The following is a 13,198-nucleotide window of genomic DNA, read 5'->3' on the forward strand; positions in this document are numbered from 1 at the left end:
GAATGAGGGGGAGACTGGGACACACTGCATCTGTGGTTCAAGAATTAAAATGCCAGTGCAGGGCCCAGAGGCAGACAGGACTGTTCTTTATGGACACGAATTGTTAAAACATTCCTAACAGTAATCTCTAGTTCACAGCATAATTTCTACTGTGTGCTGTCTCTGCAAGGTGTTTTGGACAGAAGAGCTCCGAGACATGCCGGCGTTACATGAAGATCTTGGCATTCATCATCTCTGGCAACACCAATATCCCAGTTCTCAATTTCTAGACTCTTTTTGTTCCTACTGTTATTTCTGGGGAACGCATTCAATGCCACAAGCCCTCCTTGCCTCTGATTACTAGGGAACACCTGCTGAAGATGCAATCTACAGCTGTTAAAGATTTGTTAATCACCTTAAACAGGCTGCTTAGGAAGGGACAGCTAGAGGCAGCAGCAAGATGGAGAAGAGGAAAGAGGTAGTAGGTAAGAGAACAAAATTGGGTGGGTAGTCAGTGTCTGTGAGTTAAAAATATACTTTAAAAACAAACAAGAAAAAAAATGAAGTTAGGTGTATCAGCACTTTATAACCAATTAATTCACACTACAGAAGACTTTCACTGTAGCCAGATGTTGTTCCAAGACTGTATGTATTCAGGACACATGTACTAGTGCAGTTACTACTATTTTTACACAGAAGTACATTAAGAAACAATTTGTGCAGGATTATTACTCTTGTAAACTTCTCATTATCAGTCCTACTAATCCCCAAACAAAAGCTGGAACTGCTGTAGTTACTGTTTATTGACCAGCTGAATAACAGTCTATCTCCAGCATTGAGGTTACTGATTTTTTGGCTTTATGACTAATGAAATTTGACAATGTTTTAGCTGTAGGGGGATTTTAAGATTTACAATGGTGTCGAAAGATTGGTGCTAAGAATTAGCTAATTATATTACACAACTTTCTGTTACGGATTCATTTGAAATTCTGCATGCATAAAAGGACGCTCTCTGAACTCTAGTTTGCCCCCAATGTTCGTTTTGAATCAAAAGTTACTGATCTTTATTTTCTCCTGATAAATGCTGCTATTGATTTCTCTAGTACCTAAAGTCCTGCTTTAAGAAAAAGCACTTAAACACTTGTTTAAATCAATCCCTATTCAGAAAAGCATGTGAGAGCAGGCTTAGTTTCAGGTCCTCTGTGGACCTCGTGGAGCTTCCTGCATTATAAGAGAGTTTAGGTTTTTACGAGAGTGTTTAGTCCATTAGGCATGGTGTCAATTATCCTTCATCCACCACTCTCCTTGGGCTCAGATTATGATAAAAGTACTCCCTCCAGATGGGTTTGTGGTTCAAAGGTGGGTTAACCCCCAAGGCTTCTGGGAGACTGCTGTTTGGACTGTCCTCCTAAAAGGTAAGTGTGTCTTTTCCCCTTCTTTACTCTGCCTCCCTTGTTCCAGGCAGAGGGCTGCAGCTGTTCTGGTGCTCCTGGATGGAAGTACTCACTGCTGTTCCTGGCCCAGTGATGGCACTGCAGAGCAGGATGAAGGCAAAAGGTTTGTTGCCCTGGAATGCCTCTTGTGTCTCACAACACCCTGTAAGAATGCTGAATGTTCTGCACACAAGGCATTACTGATTCGAGGTCATACCATTAGATTTCAAAACCGTATTCTGTCTGTGATTTAACGTTACCTGAATTGTAATGTACTAGATGCCTGTTTGGAAAAGAAGTTTGGATGCTAAATTTCTGAAGATGCAGATACATTTATATCTGGGAATTGGTCCGTCCTGTTTTAGAGAGCATGACCAGCTGGAAAATGTAGATCCAGAGTTTTAACCACACTCCCTCTAACAAAGTCTGTTAGTCATTAGGTTTCAGTTTTGGGCTCAGGTTCCTCAAGAGCCACTCTGACAGTGCATGGTATTGCTAGACTGATTGTTTCTCTGATCTGACAAACATTTAGTAATGAGACATTTAGTAAAATAACGTGTATCTTTATATAAGCATTTTTCATATGGGGCATTGCAGAACATTAATAGGAGTGCCTGGAGGTGAATACAAGGTTTACAGACTGATGTCAGTCCACAGCAGAAGAGTGTTTGGTACAGGGGATATCAGCTTTCTTCTAAGACCTTCAGGTGAAACTACAGTGTAACTAAAAAGAGGCAAAGAAGATTGTTAATTAATTCCTCCTTCCTTCACTGGATTATTATAAGACATTGCTCACCAGCCTTTTATGTGAAATGCCAAGATCCACCTTCTGCAAGGTTTTCCGCACCATATGTGCCACAGTGGGAAGCAAAAACTCATGTCCTGCATTCTCATATCTGCATTAGCTGCTCATAGAGTAAGCTTGACTTGTACTGAATTTTATCTATTTATTTATTTACTGAAGGCCCTACACAGCACATGGTATATTTCAGACTGAGATTTGGGACCAAACTCTCATCTGACTGCAGATCTAATCAAGAAACTGTCTTTTTACAGTCCTGGAGCTCTAACATTGTGTGAGACTTAATGTTCACAGGGACAGAAGCTTCCATTTCTGTTCTTTATCTTCAGAAGATACCTGTTCTTACACTATTTCAGAAACATAAGAATTGCCTCTAAAGGACTACACCTGGGATTGGGTTACCCTATCTGGGCAATTTATAAGACCTGCAGGAGAGAGTTTGTTCTGATTAAAAGTTGGTCTAACCCCTAAAAGCGTAATGAGCTGAAGATGGGTTTTATGTCACTAAAACAAGCCAGATTATTTGTTTCTATCAGTTTATATAGTTCAAATTGTCCTTCTTTAAGGCAAGCACAGGTGGGCTTCACTTCGGATGGCTTATGTGGGTACTTCATAGGTCTGCAAAAGTATTTGCTGTTCTTCTGACTTAAGAGATCAACTATTGCTCAGGGCTCAAATGTAGTTTTGTGTATACAGCCTTTGTGTGTGCTGCTAAAGGTCAAGGATTACAAAAAGCTGTTTTTAACACATGTATAGAATGATATATATTTTTTTCAGACAAGATAAAGATCCCAAGAACAGTTAATTTGCTGGTGCAGTGTAAAAGCCTTGGTGACCTTTTGAAATTGAATGTAACTGAATTCCGATCTTCACTGAAATTTCCAAATACCTCAGTGCTTTGTGAGGTGCTCTTGCCTTCTGGCATTACGTGATGTATTAAACAACATTAAGTATTTTGGTTATGTATTTCAAAACATCTGTGACAAAATGTGGAATATAGGAATATGTTTCTATGGATTTTTGTGGTGTTCTGTGAGCTCTCTAAGTGGTTATGCCAGGCTGCAAACTTCCTTTTGGTTGCAGGGTCAGCCCTCGTCTTCTTCCCCTCTGTTTACCTCCCCTGTGGGCTCTAATTTGATGGCCTGGCTGTACAGGGCTGCCAGGATAAAGGCTGTCAAAACCTGACTTGTTTCTCTGTATGTACCGTGCTGAGCAAGATGAAGTGGGTGATGTGTATCCTGTATCGGTGAATTACAGGATAGAGTTATCACAGTTGTCTGCCGCTCAAAAAATGAGTGACACCTCTATATGTGGTACAGTGAAAAGGTGTAGGAAGCTGAATTGGGATGTTTTTTGTCTTAAATCCTCAAAGCTGCTTTAAGATTAGGGATTCACATCGAAGTCCGCCACTTCTAGGTAGTCCGTAAGAACCCACTAAAATAAAAGATGGGTTTTCTTTTTCAGGGTACCCTGCCATGAGGAGCCACAGAACCCTCTTACAGGCCCGTGTCACGTTGTTGTTGGCCTCATGACTTTGTCAAGTTGTGTCCTTGATTCAAGTAGCTTGTAATGCTTCTTGTGTATGCTTTCTTGAACGTTTCTTGTGGATGCATTCACACTCTGCCAGCGTTTTGTGGCCACCATACAGTGTGTGGCATTGCTGGAGGTCTTAAAACTTGTGCCTGCCCCTCTCATGGATGCTGCTGCCTTGTGGACAGTCCTTGGAGCTCTGCCATCTTCTCCAAATAAGAGCGAATGGATTAGATTTTCAATACTAATACTGTAAGATGCCTGCAACAGAAAATCTACAGATCTCCTCTCCTTTCTCCCATATCTATTTTTTTTTTTTTTTCATAGCTACATGGTTTCATTTAGAAACTTTAACGTTGGTATTGGAAATGCTTTTGGTTGAGATCATGGGAGGTATCAGTAGTGCTTATTCAGCCAGCTCTCCTGCACTAGGACTTCAGCAGGCCACTGGGGTGGAGCGTGGCTGATTCAGGACCAGTTCCATAACCTCCCACCATGTTATTTTTGAGACAAAACAATAAGAGGCAGTCTTAGGCCTCTGCAGAGATTGCAAGTAATGTATTTTGCAAATAAAAATGACACACCTGTATTTGCAGCTATCTTAACTTTCCAAACGTGTGTACTTTAATTGCACTAGAATATCCTAGCTAGGTTCTTGCTAGAAAGTGGGTGTTTCACACACATCTATGTATCCTGAGGAGATACAGGTACAGATTATATATATCCCATTGTAAGTTTCCCATTGTGTGGGGGATCTATAATGTCACATTTAGAAGGATCATATAAAAAGTTATGTTAACTTGTATCCAATGACTTCTCTTTTCCTTTCCAAGTGGTGTCAAGGCCAGTGTCTTACTTTATCTTATGAAAAGTTTAAGAAGTCATCATTTCTGGTTAAATTGGTTCCCCCCTCTTGTGAGTAATAAACAAGAAAGGTGGACTAGAGGCTATACTTCCAGTGCGCTATGTCTGTGGCTAAAATGGAAGTTGATGGATGGTAATGAAAATATCTGCTTTGAGAGTCTTTATAGCAACCCTTCATCAAATTGAAATCACTGCTCTTTTCTCAGAAAGAAACTTTAGCATTGTATCATGGCCACAGCCCTACACTTGATGCTGAGTTCAATTAAAAAAAAAAAAAAAAGGTAAATTGATGAAGTAGGATCCACCAGCTAAAGTTAGGTGGATCTCCTTGGGAATATTGCTTCAAGAAGTGCTGAGGGCTACTACAGACTTCAGATGTGCAATCTGTCTTTAGTAAGGCATTTTGCTATTTGTTCAGATTAGTAGCAAAATATGAAGTAGACTCTGAAAACTGTCTTTTAACAGTATATTCCTCAATATTTTTTCTTCTCTGTATCAAAATCTGTCTAAAACAGTAGGATCTAAGTCTCATTTTGCACGATATTTAACATTTTGGTTAATATAAGTCACATGTACTTTGTCCATAGCTACCATGTGATTCTGAGCCACCTTTCTTTATTATTTCTTTGCTTTGATGTTTTGAGATGCCTGCAAGCTGTTATGGCTAATTTGCCCATGGAGAAGGTTTATGAAGAAACAGAGTAAAGGCAGGTCCTAGGGAAAGTTATGCACACTCTCGGCCAACATTATAAAAGTTTATTCCCTATTGGAAGTGTATATTGTGTGTAATTATGCTTCGTGTATAACTTTCAGTCGATCTCACAGCAGAGAAATTGCATCCCTTTCAAACCTCTGGTACAGTAACCTTAATATGGGCTATTACTCTTCTGAATTCCCCACCAGATGTTCAGGTTGATGAATGCCTCAAAAGGCTTTTTTTTTTTTTATTTTTTTTTTATTATAATTGCTGACACGCCAGCATTTGTTCCATGTTTGAGAAAATTGGTGGATGCTTAACAGATCAATGTAAGCAGGTTTCATCCTTGCAGATTAGCATGGGTAAACCGTAATTGCCATTTGCTTTATTATTTTTTTTTTCCCCTTAGACAACCAAGGGATCCAACTAATAGCAGAGGATACCTGCTAGGATACAGGTGGTGCTGCCTTTGGAGGGCTTTTTGACTTGCACGTGGGTAGCCTTTCTTCACAGGTACACCTGCTCAGGAGAGCTACCAGGCTTGCCTTCTCTTCCTTGCAAAGAGCAAGTTTAATTTCTGTTCATCTCAGGAAGGCCTGCTTTCCCTGCACTAGTGCTAGCTATAGACCTGGGATAAGTGCAAAGAGTTCCAATACAGGAGGCAGATGGTCTGGGTTAGGAGATGAGCCAAGAGAAGTGGGTTTGAACAACATATATAGTAATTCTGACTTTGTTATGTGACCTTAAGCAAATTGTTTCTTCTTTTGCACTATAATTTTCTCTGAGCTGCAGGCGGACTGTTTCTTGTTCAGAGGCACTTAGCCCAACAGGTCCAGCTTTATTAAAGCTTTTATCCTCTAGGCAAAGCCTCTACATAGGCTTCTGGAAGCTCCTCTAACTCATTGGGTAAGCTAATCTGTGGCTCCTGAGCTGCTTCTGTCAAGCCAGGGCAGCTCTGTCTTGTTAAACACTGTATGCCTGCAGGGTTTCAGGTTTGATCCAAAACCCTATGGGTCTCTTTTCAGTAATTCCACTGAGCTTTGGATCAGGAATTTAATGCTTTGTGGGATGTTTTTGGCGTGGGAAGCATGCATTCATTCCTGGTGTTTCAGTGCACTTTCAAGCTTCTGACTGATTGCTATTTACAGGCTTTGCATTCTAATGATTTATAAATTTGTAAAATGCAAGTAGAATTATTTAGGTTTCCTGGGGATGCAATTCTAGACACACCTGGTCTAATTAGAGGTTTAATTTCTCTCCCGAGTTAAAGACTAAATCCTTTTAACTCTCTAGGGAGAAAGAACAAAAATGGCTGTGAAGTATTGAGCAGAGCCAACAACAAAAAGAAAAAGGTATTGTAGAATGGCCATTAAAATCTGCAGAACACTGCCATGGATACAGAGTAAGATGGCTCAGAGGTTCTGTATCAATCTATTTCCATAGCAGGCTTGTTAGAGCAGGAGAAATAATTTTGACTCATGCAGTTTTGCAGACTTAGCTGTAGGTTAATAACTTCTGCATGTGACTTGTTTTGTTTTCCTGTTGCTGGAGGGCTGTTCCAGTTCCCTCTCTCTCTGAGTGATCCAACTGCAGCTCTTGACCATAGTTACTGTGTTAGTGGTCCCATGGGTTTAGGAACCCCCCGTTACAGCTCAAGGCTCTTTGTATGGAGACACAGCAGGGACAAGGCCAGGTGTAGGTCAGATTTTGTGCTTGAGGTTGCACTTGGCATAAATTCAGGTCCTTCAATCCTAAATTACAACCCCAAAACACTTGTATAACTAGTGTTTAAACCCTGAAGGCTCCTAACCTGCACAGGGGCATTCCTGATTGACTGAAGTTTCCCAAGTGTCATAACTGTCCCTGTGCACATGTCAGGAGTTATCCTTGCCTTGACAAGTGAAGCAACTTGGCTTTTAAATAATGTCTGAACCCTTTTCAGGCTCAGAAATCAAGTTGTTCTGCCTCTGGCTTGCGGGCTGCTTGATTCTCTTAAGTGCTCATGGAGTGGGTCTGTGGTAGCAGATTGCCTACAAAATGCAATTTTGTGTTATTGAGTTCATTTTAATCAGATTAGAGGAGGGTCATGTTGCTACTGAATGTGGTATATTAAAGGTCTGTCCTGAGAGTGTTTGACTGTGGTCTAGTGGTAAGATAGGTAGCTGGGAGGAGGCAGGCTTGGTTCTCTTTATCTTCTAGTTGCAGTTTATTCAGTGTTGAAACCAAAATATGGACTTGGTTTGTCTGAAAAATCAGCTTGAAAGGAAGAGTCCACTCAGTTACAAGAACTAAAAAGGTAGTAAATTGAGAGTAAAGTGCAGTTGAAAACCAATTCTACTTCGTGTTCGGAAACAGCAAGCCATAAGCAATATAGTCAATCTTTGTTGTGTATTTTGGATTAAGCCCTTAGCCAATGGCACTTGGCAGTGTTCTGAAGCTTTCTCTTACGGCACCAAAATGCACAAAAAAGCTGAACTTGAACATTACCAATAAAACAGCATTCAGTGGAGCAGAAAACCAAGAGGAAGGGGTATGAAGTTCGGTTCTAAATTAATTTATTTCTTCAGATCAGTAGGACAGACAGTACACTCACCAGCTCATAGTCTGTGTTTGGCTAAAATTATTCCTGAGAAGTTTTTTGTATTTACAATGGAGGGAGAGAGTAACCTAAGTATCCACAGCTGTTGCTGTGCTATCTTCAGAGTACTTGACTTTGTGAGTCTTCTCAGGTGATAATTATAGGTTTTTCACTACTTCTTTGTTGAAAAGGCAGACGGATGATCATTTTGCTTCTGCAGATTTTTATTTTTATTTTACTTTTGCTCTGTATTTATTTCTGAAGAATACTTACGCTCTTGCTAAAGTGCTCAAGTTATGGGGAGGAAGGATAACAAATTAGAAGCTTGCATGGAAGGAGCTGTATGCACATTGAACTGACCCTCTAAATGGATTTTCCGCCGAGTGCTTACATAAAGCTCATTAGTTATTCTTGACATTCTGGTGTGATGAGCTTCCTCAAAAGGATGAAAAATTAGACCTCATTGCCTGGAAGACATGGGAGAGTGCTGAATGCTGACAGTAATTGCCTTGTCAAATAGTCAAGAATAACAAGACTTCAGGTAAACAACTTTTCATTGTTTCATCTATATTATCGTAATATTACGCTCACTTGCTGCCTTTCCTTTTGAGGCTTTTCATTCTGATGGCTCAGACTTGACGCTGCTGGTTCTGTTGGTGATTTGGCCTTTCTAGTTCTGACTTCCCATATATTTTAAGCCATGTCTAATGGTCAGGAGTAAAACCTTACTACCTAACTTTCTCTCACTTGCATTTTTCAATTCCATTACATCTTCAACAGCGCTTTGTGGTGTGGCTTCCACTCAATCTGGTCTTCCTTCAGTTCTGTTCAACATTGTAGTTAAGGCAGTATAATACTTTGGACTTGCAGAGCGACAGTGCATTGGCCACATTCTGCTGCCATTAAAGCCAATTATGAAATTCCTTAAATTTGTTTGACTCTTAGTGAGATCTTCCAAAACCTTGGTACACCTGGAAAACAAAACAGAATCTGGCATCTTTAGGCAGTGTTTAGTGGTTTGTAGCAAGTGGAAGAGAATCACCAGGGTAACAACCCCTATGAAGAATTTTCGGCAGGGATTAATATTTTCTAGCCATCATGCATCTCTGAAACTGACTTCTACTTTTGATGGTAAATCAGTTTTGAGAGAAGTGTTTTTTTTTTTTTTTTTTTTTTTTTTTCTCTTTTAAAGAAGCTGCTGTATGCCAGCAACCTAGGGTTTGGCAGAGGGGCAGTACGTAGGTCAGTGACTCCTTTTTTGTTTTTTCCCTGTGAAGCTACTTGTGCTTGCTGTCTGCCCAGGCACAGCAGAGGTTTAGATTAGCAGTAAATTTTTGGAGAGGCCCATCTGGGGTCTCCCAAACTCCCACCATCTGAGTCAGACGCAGTCAGACTGCAGGGTAAATATTGTCATTATATGCCTCTCAAGATATCCTGCGACTTGGGTACACAGCCAGTACTGCACAAATATTGCCACTCAGGCTTCCCAGTGCTGGCACTGCTGGATATTTCAAAGCTCTTCTCAATGAGTGGATTCTGATGTGCTCTTATACTTAAAAGCTTTTCCCTGGCTATTTTTTCTCCACTTGGTATTTTTTTTGGATGTGGATGGGGGGATTGATGCTTATTGTTGTCTCTGCCCCCATGTCTCAGATATCTGTATTATTCTGGTCATTGAAAAATGCTTTTTAGCCAAAGTTATTAATGATTTAAAAATGATTATTTGCTGAGTTTTCAAATCTGAATATGGAAAGAGTGAAAATATTCACTTTTCTGGTATCTGGTAGTTTCACTTTTGACTTCCAGCTGATGTTGCCTATTATCCCTCTCTTTACACAACGCCATTTAACTTAAGGAGAATAACCTGTTTACATCAGCAGACTGGAAGCCAGCATTTGGCTTGTATCTATTTGCTCTGAACATATATACATATACATATATATGTGTGTATATATATATATGTGTGTATATGACAGATACAGAAGAGGTATCCCTCCAACATTGCCTGGTACAAATTGATTTGACTTCTGTCAGTCGGGGCAGGGCTGCAGGTGTGAGGTTTGCAGGTGAATCCGGACGGGGCCGGGAGACTTGAAGAGCGGTGGGTGCCCTGGTGTGTTATATCTAAAGATGGTCACTAGATGGCAACGTTACATAGCTGAAAGGCACCGTACCATCTTGTTTGAAAGGAAATTGTTTGCCTTGTCGCTATCATCAGCAGATGAAATGGTCTTTTTCACTCAGGTTATTCAGCCGGGGTGGAAGATTTCCATCAGCCTGCTGCAGCTTGCGCAGCCGATCGCAGAAATTGGGTAACTGTTTAGAGACCTCCTGTTGGGCTTTCTCGGGTAGTTTAAGGACAGGCCATTCTGCACCAACAAAAATCAGTGGCAAGTTCTGCTATACTTACTGCTCCTCAGGCAATGGGCTGCGTTTTGAATAAAGATCCTTTTAGATTGCTATTTAAGTAAGACTATTATTGCTCTGTTTTGTAGCTAAAATATGCATTTGAAGTTGTAATGACACCTGACAGCCCTGAGCTTGGTTTGAGAAAGTTTCCTTATGCACTGCCACAGTTTTGTCCACTGTGGTGGTAGAACAAAGGGTGATTATTATTATTTTTTTTTTAACGTGACCTTTTTAGAGCAGAGTGTTTTCCAGGTTCTGTAGAAGTAAACAATCTGAACCTGAGCATTGCATGCTTCCGACTCACACTCTCATGTGATAATGCAATGTACTTATTGCAAGTGTCAGAGTAAACAAGCCTTGTGCCAAAAGCAGAGCGATGTGGATTCCCTGGAAGGTGTGGGCTGGAGGGATTAGAGACAGAGTGTGCACTGAGATCTTGTCATGGAGTTCTGGGAGGTTTGGGTCAGAGGTTCCTGAGCATCACCGGTTGTGCCAGAAGGGAACTTAGTGGGGCCAGAAGTCCCTCCCTGAGTTTTTCCTCCCTGATATTTCTCAGGGTAGTGGGTATCTTCAGCTCCTGCCTTGGCTGTTTCCAGAGATGAGGACGTAATCTCTTTGAAGTGTAAAAATACAGTATTAGAGGGATAGATTTCTTAATTATAACAGATCCAAACAAGATTAATCATTTGTGGGTTAAAGAAAGATATTCCTTTAAATATAATATGAAGGCTGAAGGCTCACCAGTAGCAAATGAATACTGTAAAATGATGATTTCGGTAAATTTCATGAGGACACCGACTCCAAAGACACGGAGCTGTTTGTTCCAGATTCACCATATTGCACAAGAATTTCTTTTGCAAGTTGGAAATTATGGACAGGGAGAAGACCATGTATATACATCAGGATATAAGTAACCATCAGATCATGGGGGCAAAAGTAAGTGTAGAATGTTTCTGATAAGATATTTCCACTAGAGACAGAAGAGGGTTAATGCTCTGTGGATGCTCATCTCTGATGCTGTATATACTTCTGGTCACCCTGTCTTTAAGGAAGATAAACTCAGGCTAAACCAGGTGTTAATGCAGCCCCAGGATGTACAAGAGAAGACTAAGACAACTTTTCTTGTTTAACTAGGGAAATGAAACTGAGTGTTTAGGGAGACAGTGGCAGGGGGAGAAGGGAAGAGAGAAGCTAAAGGGTCATTTTAGTAAAAGAGCAAATTGGATGTGAATTAGGCATACATTCTGGCTAGAAAATGTTATTTGCTATTGGAGCAGGAAGGTCTAAATGAACTTCTGAGACATAGTGCACTACAGAGAAACCTGACTGTTCTTCTTCGGGGGTTGTATGTCCTGATCAAGTGTTGAGGACAGATCTTGTCACCTCTCTTCATTCCTCAAACACATGAAACTGAAATATTTGGTGTTCTAGTGAATTATCATGCAACTGTGGACTGCTCTGTGAATCTGCTTTGGAAGGGATTGCATGTTGGATAGCTCAAAATGGGGCTGTGCTTGAGACACTTGCTGTTTGCAGGATTGTTCTGGGAATGTTTAATAATAGCTATGTTTAATAATATATAAAGTTTATGAATGTAAATATATATGTTTAATAATAACTATCAACTGACTCTTGATATGGGGATTTCAGAAACTGAACACTACCTATTTCTTGATTCTCCTACTGGACTTAATCTTTCTTCACATCTCTGCCAAGCTGAAAAGCTCTGCCAGCAGAAGACTTTTCTTCTTCCATTTATTTATTTATTTTAAAAATAGATTAAAAGGGAAAGGTTTAAAATCTCCATTCATTTTCACGCTGCTCCTGTGGTCTGGTTTCTCCAGACAGAAATTGGTCTGAAAGATGCAGGGTGGAATGCAGGCTGCCAAGACTGTTGTATCTCCTACACAAATCTTCAGGTATGTGTGGCAGCCATCCACGTGTTTTCTCCTTTCGCTTCTACACATGAGAAGACAAGGTATGGTCTCGTTCTGTATAGAACACGATGGTAATGTCAAATGGCTGCTGCTGTGTTACCTTTCCAGTGCTCTGATCTTCAGCTCTACGGAGAAAGAGGGGAGACATTCTGCATTTGCATCTTTGTAGTATAACCACTGTAGGCAGTGGAAATTCCAGGATTATTGATGCACGACTTCGCTTTCTTTTGTCTTTTCATGGAAATCGGTGCAGAACGCACGGTTTTGCAGAGACATCCACAAGGAGGAGCCCCGCACTTGCTAAAGCTCCAGCTCTGTCCTGTTTCACTGCTGCATCCACCGAGGGCAGCCTTGTCTTGAAGCGTAATTAGTTCTGAGGAAGAATTTTATCAGCCTAGTCTTTGGGGAGCAGTAGCATGTAAACACTTATTAAAATGTTATTTTGGGGTCATAATTCTGTCATGAGTCAAACTTGACAGAAGCAGATAGAAGAAGAGGTTATCTCTCCACAGGGACTGTTTGTGTTTCCTTCTGAAGATTTACATCAAATGATGCATTTCCCTTTGGTCTGTGAGATCGTAGGAGGAGAGAGGACGTTTTCATATATTAAGGAAGTGCGTTGCCTTGTAGAGTGAGAAGGACATAGCATAGATTCTTGTAAGCAAGATTTTCCTTCTGGTCAATTCAGAAAGAGAAGTAATAGTCATTAATTGACACAGACACCAGGTCTCTTTTTATTTCTTCTGTTTATTTTTATTTTTCCTCCCCTCCTTGAAAGCTGCCACTCAGGGGCTTTTAATTTAAGGTATTAGAAGGGACAAAGAAAATAGTTTTTCAGCTTTGTGATCTTCCAAAGAATCTCTGTGGATTCTAACTGGATTGATTGCTTCATCTCTGGAGGTCTTCAGAAACCATGTGGATATGGAACTTAGTGACGTGGCTTAGTGGTGGACTTGGCAATGCTACATT

General features: G+C 40.5%; 1 protein-coding gene across 13 annotated transcripts in view; it reads left to right on the plus strand.

Annotated features, from left to right (window-relative positions):
• Positions 1-393: 393 nt before the first annotated feature.
• The window catches only part of LOC311433862 (uncharacterized protein), a 443,722-nt gene continuing 430,917 nt past the window's right edge, over positions 394-13,198 (plus strand). For 12 of the 13 annotated variants that reach the window (XR_014690994.1, XR_014690995.1, XR_014690996.1 and 9 more), the window contains exons 1-2: positions 394-464; positions 1,441-1,536. Coding sequence is in view for 5 of the 13 variants with exons in the window: in XM_084513514.1 (XP_084369640.1) it covers positions 440-464; positions 1,441-1,536 (121 nt within the window). In the remaining 8 variants the exon portion in view is untranslated. Of the gene's footprint in view, positions 465-1,440; positions 1,537-3,678; positions 4,344-13,198 lie in introns of those variants that run through there. The other variant, XR_014691001.1, reaches the window with a different exon arrangement.

The sequence above is a fragment of the Aythya ferina genome (assembly GCF_964211825.1).
Source record: "Aythya ferina genome assembly, chromosome: 3".
NCBI classification, from domain to species: Eukaryota; Metazoa; Chordata; class Aves; order Anseriformes; family Anatidae; genus Aythya; species Aythya ferina.